Here is an 11,503-nt window from a genome sequence, read left to right on the forward strand (position 1 = left end):
ACTGTCTCATCATGCAGGGTTAGCTGCTGCTTTTTTAAGATGTTTTTAGGATTTATACATATAATTCATCTAATGTTAAGAGAGAGTCATATTTAAAACCACATTTCACTTTTATGAAATGGTGCTATATGACATGTGCTTCAAAAAACTGTTGTCAAAAAAAGACACTCATCATGGAGATTTGAGGTTGATTCATCCAGTTTTGTTATCCTGGATTATTATCTTCCTTTTGTTCTAGATTTGGGTTTCCACAAGCATTCTTGCACATACTGTTTTACAGTCAGCATCCAGGTTCCTAATCACAGGTAGATTTTAGGAAATAGGGAATACTGTCATCAGAAGATAAATGAGAAGGTGAAACGATACTTTCCGTTTAATCACTGTAGGTGAGCATAGTTACAAAAGGTAAAGGTTAGTTGTGATCGTTGTTATTGCTATAGCGGTGGCATCTAGTGGCCCAGATCGGTTGGAGGTGGTGGGAATTATGCAGCTACAGAAATTATAAGGGGAACTTGCTGTCTGGAAGGTATACCTCTCCAGTGGAGGCTTTTACTGTTGGTGGCTGAAGGCTGTACCTCCATGTACTGCAGAATTAAGAGGTTGTATGAAGGAACTGTCAGGCGTCAGGTAATCCTTTCTGTTGTGTTTGTTCCTAGGTGAGGAATCTGACAGTGGATGGGCATTTTGGAACATGGTCGCAGTGGAAACCTTGCACTCACACTGACGGTGCCAGTGTTGGCTCCTGCCTCTGCAGGACACGTGTGTGTGACAGTCCTGCTCCTCAGTGTGGAGGTTGGCTGTGTGAAGGACCAACCATGGAGATTGCCAACTGTTCCAGGTACACAAAACAATTTCAGGCTCTATCATTTATGGTTTAGAAGTTTTTAACTTAATCAAAATAAAACCTACCCTTTGAAATCTCATCTGCAATCCACTGATCCAGTTCTGTGCATGAAACAGCTCATATCAATGTCCACAATAAATGAGACATTAGAAAGTATCTCAGACTTTGTGGGAGAGAGAATGAGCCAGATGGCGAATAGTGATTTCAAATGCTGTGTACCAAATAATATTGACCTCAGCTAATTTTAACAAAAGCTCAGAAAGAAAAAAGCCAGTGTTAGGTAATATCCAAAGTACGATACTTTTTCTCAGTTCTGTAGTCATAAAAAAAAAATTCTGGAAGTCAGAACTCTTTACTTTTTTGGAGGTCTCATGTCACCATTGTATTCCCCCATTCTGCCTTGGGAAAAATGTTTTCATTATATCTTTTGGTTGTATCGTGACATCTAGATCTACTGCCAGACTGTATGCCACACTGTAGCCACTCTTTTGTCTTCCTCAGGCACATAACCGCTCCCAGAAAAAACAGTGAGAGCAGATCATTTTGAAGAGTTTCAGAACACTGCATATGCTGAACTGCATTAGGAGTTCATGTTTAAGACATTATACATACTTATAGTTGCAAGATGACATTTATATACTGGTGCATTCTGCTTATTGTCAGTGATTCTTTCTGCTTTTTGTCTCTGCTTTTTTTTTTTTTTTTAAACATCAGAAGCACATCATGGTAGTGAATAAAACTGATTATCCTTCTGCACAAGATAACTGTGAACTCTGTAAGTGGAAATAGTCAATTTTAGGGAAATTATTAAAAACATAACAATATAGTATATAACATCAGGACAGTGATAGAAAAGATAAGCATGCCCTGAGCTACTGAACAATCAAACAACGCTTATTGGCTGTCAGGTTTAGAAGGGAATATGGAACATGATTTGGGACTTGATTCACGTACTACCATTGGCAGTATTACACCCCTTTTTTGACATCTTACTTCTGTTAATACTGCTATATTAGTAATTGATTCCCAGAATTCATGGATATCCAGATATTTTGTTCATTTTACCACTTGGGTCAGACATTGCATGAAGAGACATCTTATTTTTTTGTCGGTGTTACCAGTAATAGCTGATTATTTTTTTCAAAAGCTTTTTTTCTGTATTTTCAACTCTTATATCCCTTATAATAATAAGACATTAAGAGGAGTGAAATTTAAATTGGTAATATTTGTGATAAATTACTTGAATAATCTTATGTCATTTTTATAACTGGATTTAATTAGTTTTTGTTGTTAAAAAAGTGATTTCAAAATCAAGGCACTATTTTAACTTCTGCTTTTATGATGAAACCTCAAGAACTCATTATAGTTTAGTTTTATTTTTCTTGATTTCTGTTTGTCTTCTACCAATACAGAAACTGCAAGCTAGCCATCAAAAGGTTTTGAGAACTGCTTGAAGTGCATAATTTTTTGCTTAGGACAGGGTATGAAATTCCTTTTATGATGTTTGGTCTAGTATATTTTTTCCTAGGGTATATTGGCAAGGGACAGGAGTGTCCTTTCCAAAATTTCACACATGCAGGGTACAGCATGTGAATTCCCTTAGCTTTTTTGGTCCATTACAAATAAGGTATTGGCACCTTATCAGAGTATCATGTTGAAATTGTGTACTAATGCATTTTGATGCTTACTTATTACTCTTTTTGCTTTAATCACTTCCCTTTCAGAAGAGGTAGCAAAACTTGACATTTTAATCTCCCCGAAAAAAGGACCCACAAATAATAATTAGAATAATATGTAATTAAAAGTTCTCTTCAGAACTTTGGTACAGGAGTTTGCAGATGAAGTTTGCCCAGAATAAAGTGACCGAAAGCAGCTAAATAGCTTCATATCTTTGTATTTAACTTCTTGTGTAATAGGGTCATTTTAGCAGTTGCTGATTACAAAGCATGAAATATGGAAGGATCAGAGCACCTTTATTTTAGTTCAATATTCTTTAAGAAATGGAACACGATGCAGTATTCATGACTTCTACAGAAATTTTAATGGGCCAGATTCTGCTGACAGTCACACCTAATCAGCCGTTCGCTATGTATAACAGATGACAGAGCCTGAGCTTTTTATTCTACCAGAAATGGAGGCTGGACACCATGGACTTCTTGGTCACCTTGTAGTACCACTTGTGGAATAGGCTTTCAAGTTCGTCAGCGTTCCTGCAGCAATCCAACCCCTCGACATGGAGGACGCGTCTGTGTAGGACAGAATCGTGAAGAGAGGTGAGCTGTCTTTTCTCTACTGTCTGTTTTAATTTCTTCTGCTGAGCTGTATTCCACAGGACATTTTCTCCTTTACCTGCCTTGTTTTTCTCTTCCCTTTCCTTTCACTCTCTCTTTAACTCCGCTGCTGCATGACAGCAGTATTCCCATTATCAAGGCTGTGGGTCTGGAGCGGTTCTTTCATCTTTCACTTAGCTGCATCCCTCCCAAGCCAGCTGAGAGCTCCTGGCAGTGCCGGAGAATTGTGCTGAAGCAATGTGGTGCTGTCCCTTGAGACCCTGAAAATTGATCCTCCTTGAAAATTGATTGCAGTGTGTTTGAATCGTAACTCGCCCAGCCTCAAGATCTGGAATTCAGAGCAAAATATAGTAAGGTCACAGCACTATGTTACTGATACTGTGAGTTCATTTTTTCTGTCTTAAATGAATTAAGCATCTATATAACATGACAGGAAGTTTCAAGGGCTTTGTTTTGTATTCAATAAATATAATACACCTTGAACTTAAATATATTTTAGTAAGGTTTCAGGTTTTTTTTAAAAATTGTTTGTATATGTATTAACCACTGAGCAGATACAGTCAGCTCAGATTTTGATTTTTTTTTTGATTCACCATCTACTGCTTTGGCACCAGGCTGGGTATTTTGTTCCTAGTTCTGTAATGTAAAATTCAGGGCTCTGATTCCATTTTGCATGCACCCTAATGTCTCTAATTTGTAATTTGTGTGTTAGGAATTTTAACAGGAGTTAAATATTTCTTTAAATCAGGCTAAAATATATTCATATAAACTGCAACTCTTAGATGCGTTATGTTGTTTCCTGAGGCACGCCAAAAAGCTAGACAGCAGAAGACTGGTGTTGGTGTAAGAATTTAGAGTACTGTAGTTATCTGTTCCAAGAGATGTATGCGGTTACGTTTCCTCTCAGTATACACTTGCAGCTTACTTCAGTGTTTCTGTATGGAAGATTTAGTATCCCGTATTGCTGTTGGATGAAAACAAGATTCAGTAACCATTATTAAGAGTTTCATTGAGGGATTTAATTAAACATCAACTCTGGTATTTCTTCAGATGAAAAGATTCCATTGAAGGAAAGCTGCATCACTCATTTATGTACTAACAGATCATCAAGGACCTGGTCTTTCTAACTCTAAATGTAAAGGATCAGTATCACAGAACATGTGAACACTCCTTGCTGTTTCAGAGCCATGAATATTTACCATTTCATTGCAGAGGAGAGCATTTTGTTATTTTGTAAATTGCTTTCTGAAAATAGGTTGCCCAACCAAAAACCCATCACCACCAACTGTAGATTATATCTGCCGTTACATAGCTCTGTCCCAGCGTGAGTAACAGTTATTGATTTTCTTGAACTGAGAGGTCAGTCCAGGGCAGGACACAATAAGACTGAACGTAGAAGAGAAGAGTTTAGTTTGGACAGACTGTCTGGTGATGGACTATGAATGTTAATAGTCCATGTTTGTCTTAAGTTTAACATGGAATAAAAGTTCAAGAAGGAGTTTCAGAGAAATACAGAAAAATAAGAGAAATACTTCCATAATTGTAGGAGAAAATTTCCAGTGTTAAGACAATGGGTGCACTAAAAAAAACAGTTATAAAATGGAAAGTGATACTCACAATGGGTTGAAACAATAACAGCCTAGAAGGATTGAATTTTGGTATGTAATATGGAACAGCAGGCTTTTGCTTTTGTAGCCTGCTGGTTACTTGTCCTTTCCCTCTTTGTCCAGTTCAGCAGCAATCTGGGATGTACATGCCTGTGAGTTTACTGCAGGATGCCTTTTTGTCTGTTACTGTTTCCTGTCTCCTTGAAACACCCTCTACTCTAACCGGCCCTGCACTCATTAGCTTGCTCACAGCTGACCTTCCTGCCTCTACCCTGATTTTGTTTGTTTTGTTTTATCCATGATGTGTGCTGATAGTTTTGAAGTTTTTGGTTTGTTTGTTTGTTTGTTTGTTTTTTTTTTTTGTAAAGTACTTTTAAGATTTATTATGAGAAGGTGTGGTTTCTTAGGAAGTTGTCACGTAATTTGTAAAGCAGCTAGAGAAATGAGGCCTCAGTTATTTGCCAGGATTTTTGTCAGTGTCAGGCCAAGTACTTGGATAAATCTTTTCAGATCTGTAAAAAGCAGAGAGTCCTGGGAAACTCGCCAGCCAAGGCCCATCCCACCACCCCCAGCAGGGGAGTGGGGCAAGCCTGGAGATTGTGGCCAGATCCAGCCAAGAGTCCAGATAATAGGCGATATCATGGTGATGAGGTAGTTCTGAGGTCCAGATGGGAAGCCAACTCACAGGCTAAGGTTAGGATCAGGTTTAGTGGTCACTGGGCAGGTCATTAGCAATAGGGCCAAGGCCAGAAGCCAGTCCATGTGTTGAGGTCTAGACCAAGGGGCTCCATGGTGGCCCGGGGACGAGGTCACAGAATCACAGAATGGTCAGGGTTGGAAGGGACCTCTGGAGATCATCTAGTCCAACCCCCCTTCCAGAGCAGGGTCACCTACAGCAGGTTGCACAGGACGGCATCCAGGTGGGTTTTGAATGTCTCCAGAGTTGGGGACTCCACAACCTCTCTGGGCAGCCTGTTCCAGTGCTTTGTCACCCTCAAAGTAAAGAAGTTCCTCCTCATGTTTAGATGGAACTTCCTATGTTCAAGTTTGTGTCCATTACCTCTTGTCTTATCACTGGGCACCTTCCCATCCCTCTGGCACCCTCCCTTTAAGTATTTATAAGTATTGATAAGATACCTCCTCAATCTTCTTTTCTGTAGACTAAGGAGACCCAAGTCCCTAAGCCTTTCCTCCTAAGAAAGATGTTCCAGTCCCCTAATCATCTTCGTAGCCCTTTTCTGGACCCTTTCCAGCAGTTCCCTGTCCTTCTTGAACCAGGGAGCCCAGAACTGGACACAGTACTCCAGATGCGGCCTCACCAGGGCAGAGTAGAGGGGGAGGATAACCTCCCTTGACCTGCTGGCCACACTCTTCTTGATGCACCCCAGGATGCCATTTGCCGTCTTGGCCACCAGGGCACATTGCTGGCTCATGGTCATCCTGTTGTCCACCAGGACTCCCAGGTCCAGCACTACTCCAACCACACAGCTCAGGCAAGGGTTGGAGGTCTCTGGCAGATCTTCAGTAGAGCTCCTGGGCCCGTGGGTGTGGGTAGAGGACCCAGGTGAGGCTGGCTGGGGCCATTAGCGCTTTATGAGTATCTTCAGGGCTCTGACAGCTTGTAGAGGGTTTTGAGCTGTGAGAGTAATGGAGTACCAGTATTTGCAGTAGTCCTAATACACTGCTTCACTCAGGTGCTGTCCTGGTTGCGGCAGGGATGGGGGTAATCTCCCCCCGGAGCCGGCAGGGGGCGGGTATTCCCTCCCAGGTGCCCCATGCCCGGGCTATCAGAGGCGCTGCCGGGGCGAGGAGAGCAGTCGCCACTCGGGGGTGGGCTGCGGTGGTGCAGGCCCGGTCAGTGCGCTGCGCGGCGGTACTGTAATCGCATTTTCATCTTTTCCTTTTGCTGTTCTGTTAAATTGCATTATTTTAACCCACGAGTTTTGCCCTGACGATTTCTTTTTCCACGACTGTGGGAGCTGCGCAAGCGGCTGCGTGGTTCTTTGTTGCTGGCTGAGGCCAAACCACGAAAGGTGCCATTGGAGGTATACCCGCACCAAATGGGAACAGTTCCTTTGAGAATTGGGCTCAGTATATTTAGGCAGGCTGAGCAAATATTCCAAATGCAGGAACGCCTAAGAAACTTCTACCTAGGGTTTGTGTCTGGAGTACCAATAATCAGCTTCTCAGATTTTCTTCTTTAAAATAATCAATATTTATAAATAGCCTAACATTTTACATTCTTAATGGCCCAGCTCATACGTAAAATTAATATATGTAGTCTTAGTCAAACTTAGAATTAGTTGGTTTACACACTGTGTGCATTTGTCTTTTATAAAAGTGCATATTCACCTTCACATGTTCAGGGGTGTAAATATGGGATTTGGTTTCCACAGCCAACATTATGCCAAACTTTGAAACAGTTTTTCAACAAACAGCCATTTCAGTAGAAGTCCAGCGCATAACTCCATAGAAAGCAAACACAGAAAAGGCAGCATATAGCTGAGGTGAATTCACCTGCAGATGTGAAGGCATATTCAGTTTGAGAGTATTTGTTCATGCGTTAAGAGCTAAATGTTTGTCTAGGCTATGTTTGTTTTACTTCAGGAAAGCCATGATCCTATCATGGCTAATGTGTCAGGCAGCTCTCTGCTTGCTGGTCATTCCCTTGAAATCAATGGCAATATTTACCAATTTCGAGTGTTGCAGATAAATTAAGCTGTTGCGTGTTCTGCTGCTAAAGGGGTGTGGGGGGATGGAAAACACTTGAGAGATAGCAGCAAAGACTCATATTACAAAGCCAATTCGCCTTGTAGAAATAGGTCAAAAGTGCAGCTGATGTGTGTTCAGGCAGAGTATGGAAATGGAGTAAAAATAGTATTTTAAAAACATTTGCTAATCAAATAAAATAATTTTGTAGGCAAGACTCCAGATGGAAGACATCCTGATTAATTCCTTAGAGGCTTAAAAATTTTTGGTTCCTCCTGTATGAGAAATATGCACCGAAGCTGCTGGAAAACTCACTAGGTTTTAGTTTATGGAGTCTACAATATCCTGTCTTGACTTTTTCACTTAGTCAAAATGTTTATCCTCTCCTTTCTGTGAAAGATACTGTAGATACTGGCTTATTAATTTCACCGGTCTCCCTCCTATGTGTGCAGAAATGAGAAACATTAGAATGAGAATCCCTTGCTTTTAGTGAATGTAATCTTTTATTACATAGGAAAAAAAGAAAGAAAAGCAGCATGGCAAATCAGAAGTAGAAATGAAATTGGCTGCAGATGAGGAGTAAACGTTTGAAAGCCCTGTAAATTTTGGGGTGTATGAAAAGATTAGAAGGAGTACATATTGTCACTTTTTTTTGTACTCAGTCCTCAGCAGATATTCAGACCTTTTGGGCTTGTTTCCATGAGAAGGAGGGACTGCTGAGAGTCAAGTGCCTGCTCTGTGTAGCACTGCTTGTTTCAAGCAGCGCGAACAAGCCCAGTCCCCTTCAGCAGAGCAGATCAAACACCGTGAGGCTTTGGGATTCCTTGTGCTCCCCTGGCTGCCCGGCCTGCCCAAAGTGTGTGTTCCCATGCTCCTCGCTTTCTCTGCTCCCTCCTCTTCTCCCACAGAAGGCCGTGGGAGCACACGCCTTGGTCCTTGACACCTTCCGCACTCTCCTGGGTGGGGATTTCTGTCAATGCAGTGATCCCAGTCCAGTAAGGCATGTGTGTGCGTCATGTGTCTGCCTTCAATTAAAGGAATCCAGCATTCCCATCAACTTCGGTGCAATCTGTGCTTCCCAGTAAGTCACCAGCTGGTAATCACGAGTATGCACCACATAACAGTATATTGCATAGGAATGAGCAGACACTGATGAAGGTTAGTTTGTTTTTCTTAAATACGTGCTAGTATAATATAGTTCAAAATTAAGAACAATGTGTTTAATTTAAATAGCATCTCTCTGTGAAATAAAAAAGACACATCTGTAACTGTCACATAGTTAGCCTCTGGTACTCTGTGCTGCATGGCAACACTGAAATAAATTGAGGTTTTACTAAAGGATGAGATCTTCGTAGGAACAAGAATAGTAATTCCAGTTGTATTGGAACTGCCTGGGATAAAAATTAAAAAATGATAGTAGGAACTAGTGGTTGTGGACACAACTGGACAGAGGATGTTATCCCTTCCCCCAGTATGACAATTCCTTTATTAGGGCATTTGAACTTGGATTTACAGCAAGGGGAAACAGGAAGGGTCACTGTACAAACCCCACATTTCACTAGGCTGTTCTCCCTTCTGACCTCATTGCAGTTAGATTAGGGGAGAGGGCAGTGGTTTCACAGATTCAAGTTTCTTGCATTGCATGTTTTGTTGAATTACTGTAAAATGTTAGCCCTGTGGGTCCTGAGAACAAAATTAGGAGGGGAAGAAAGAGCAAAAGGGAAAAAGGGTTACTGACTGACTTGAAATGCGGCCAAGAAGAGATATAATGAAACTTGGCTCAAAGCCGTGTGCTGTAGCAGAGCTCTCAAAGATCAATTGCAGGGATGTCTCTAGCTGTGAAAACATACCTGATGTTTTCAGAGGCTGGCTGGCTGAAATGAAAATAAGATTCTACTTGTATGCTTTGTTGTTGGTTTTTTCTTTTCTTTTCCTGAAAAAAAAAGGGAAAAATTGACACTAACTTCTGTTGACTTTTTGAAAAAGTTTTTTCCTGAATTGAAGTGGCTTGCATAGTCATTTTAGGGCTTTTTTCAGTTTCATCTTGTAGTTTCAACTGCATCTTTAAATAGTGATTGTTAACAGAATTTGCCAGCCTTTGAAGTGCTTACTGAGTCGGTTGTTCAGTTTCTTTTCTGTCTTCCGCTTAAGTGAGCGAGCAGATGATAGGGCACAGTGACACTAAAAGAGGCACTGTATAGTGTCATGAGTCTCATCTAAGTGAGATTTGTCACACCTAACTTCAAGTGTCCGTGAATGTGAGTGCTGATGTGTAAGTCCACTAAGGTCTGTAGAAATTTAGTCAATACAGGCAGTGGAGAACAAAGTGGTTTGTCTCCTTCTACTCTATATTCCTAAGTTGTGTAAAATAAGGCATTCTAACCTCCATAGCTTGGATTGACAAAATTTCCATTGGCTGTAACGCGAGCTTAGATGTCTGTCTCCCGTGCAGCCTTTATAGTCAAGGGAAAGAAATCAGTATATTGAGGGCTGTATTTGTATGACCTACATTAGACATTTGCTTTAGGGTGACATAAATCATGCTTTAAAAAGAGCTTTTTCTTTCCATGAACTGTAGCTCAAGTTTAGGTGACTACTTCATTTATAGACAGCTACACTGTACATGCCTATATTTTAAGGCGAGTCCCACCCTTAATTTTACTTTTTGCATGGCTGTATGACAGTAGTTGCCAACTTCATGGCAGACTTGTTTTATCCTATGTATGTGTCCCAAATTACCTTAGCACGTCTCCATTAAGAACTAATGAAATTGCACAAAAATGTACTCATTTGACTAAGTAAATGGTGATGTTGCATCTATGTTTCATTGGGTACATGTTCTCAATAAATGATCACAGAGACAAAATATCACAAACATTCACATAAATGACTGCATGTGAAAAAGAATGTGTGCAGCTGTTGGAGTTCTGGGGGAAGAATATCCAGGCACAGAACATTCCTCTGCATCTTTAGTGATAGCATAATGTGAACTATGAATTGCAAATATTGAACATGCAGGAGGAAAAAAGGATAGTTTTATGTATAAGCTACCCTTGAAAAACATGTTCTCAAATCACGCACTGAAGAATTCTGAGATAGCAGATTCATAAATATTGAAGGTTTGGGGTTTCTTTTCTCTGTTTACTGGTAAACAGCAGATGAGGTCAATACAAACTGTTAATAGTTTCCTTAACTATACAGAAACAAAAAACTAAATGACACTACTCTATTTACCCCACTCCTAACCTTTTAAATTTTGATGGAGTTGCTCATAGGTGGAAGCAAAATCTGAATCATAGGCTCCAGAACGTGTGATACACTTACTATTGTATATAACGTACACAAACAACATTGCTGGGCCGCTCTCCATCATCTTTGAAAGGTCCTGGAGGACAGGTGAGGTGCCTGAGGACTGGAGGATAGCCAATGTCACTCCAGTCTTCAAAAAGGGCAAGAAGGATGACCCGGGAAACTACAGGCCGGTCAGCCTCACCTCCATCCCTGGAAAGATGATGGAACAGCTTGTGCTGGGTGTCATCTCAAAGCACCTGGAAGAAAAAAAGGTTATCAGAAGTAGTCAACATGGATTCACCAAGGGGAAGTCATGTCTGACTAATCTGATAGCATTCTGTGATGAAGTGACTGGATGGCTGGATGAGGGGGAGGGCAGTGGAAGTTGTCTATCTTGACTTTGGCAAGGCTTTTGACATTGTCTCCCACATCATCCTTGCAGGCAAGCTTAGGAAGTGTGGGTTAGATGAATGGACAGTGGGGTGGATTGAGAACTGGCTAACAGATAGAGCTCAGGGTGTTGTGGTTGGTGGTGCAGAGTCTAGTTGGAGGTCAGTAACAAGTGGTGTCCCTCAGGGGTCAGTACTGGGTCCAGTCCTGTTCAATATATTCATCAATGACCTGGATGAAGGGATAGAGTGTACCATCAGCAAGTTTACTGATGACACAAAACTGGGAGGAGTGGCTGACATGCCAGAAGACTGTGCCACTTTACAGCATGACCTGGACAGGCTGGAGAGTTGGGCAGAGAGAAACCTTAT

The 11,503-nt window shown here is 41.1% G+C and overlaps 1 protein-coding gene across 1 annotated transcript in view; it reads left to right on the forward strand.

The window, feature by feature from the left end:
• The window catches only part of SEMA5A (sema domain, seven thrombospondin repeats (type 1 and type 1-like), transmembrane domain (TM) and short cytoplasmic domain, (semaphorin) 5A), a 239,068-nt gene that overhangs the window by 152,701 nt on the left and 74,864 nt on the right, over nt 1-11,503 (forward strand). The window contains exons 12-13 of the mRNA XM_009883755.1: nt 657-838; nt 2,974-3,117. Of these exons, the coding sequence (XP_009882057.1) occupies nt 657-838; nt 2,974-3,117 (326 nt within the window). The remainder of the gene's footprint in view (nt 1-656; nt 839-2,973; nt 3,118-11,503) is intronic.

This window comes from Charadrius vociferus, unplaced genomic scaffold (genome assembly GCF_000708025.1).
Source record: "Charadrius vociferus isolate BGI_N301 unplaced genomic scaffold, ASM70802v2 scaffold103, whole genome shotgun sequence".
Lineage (NCBI taxonomy): Eukaryota > Metazoa > Chordata > Aves > Charadriiformes > Charadriidae > Charadrius > Charadrius vociferus.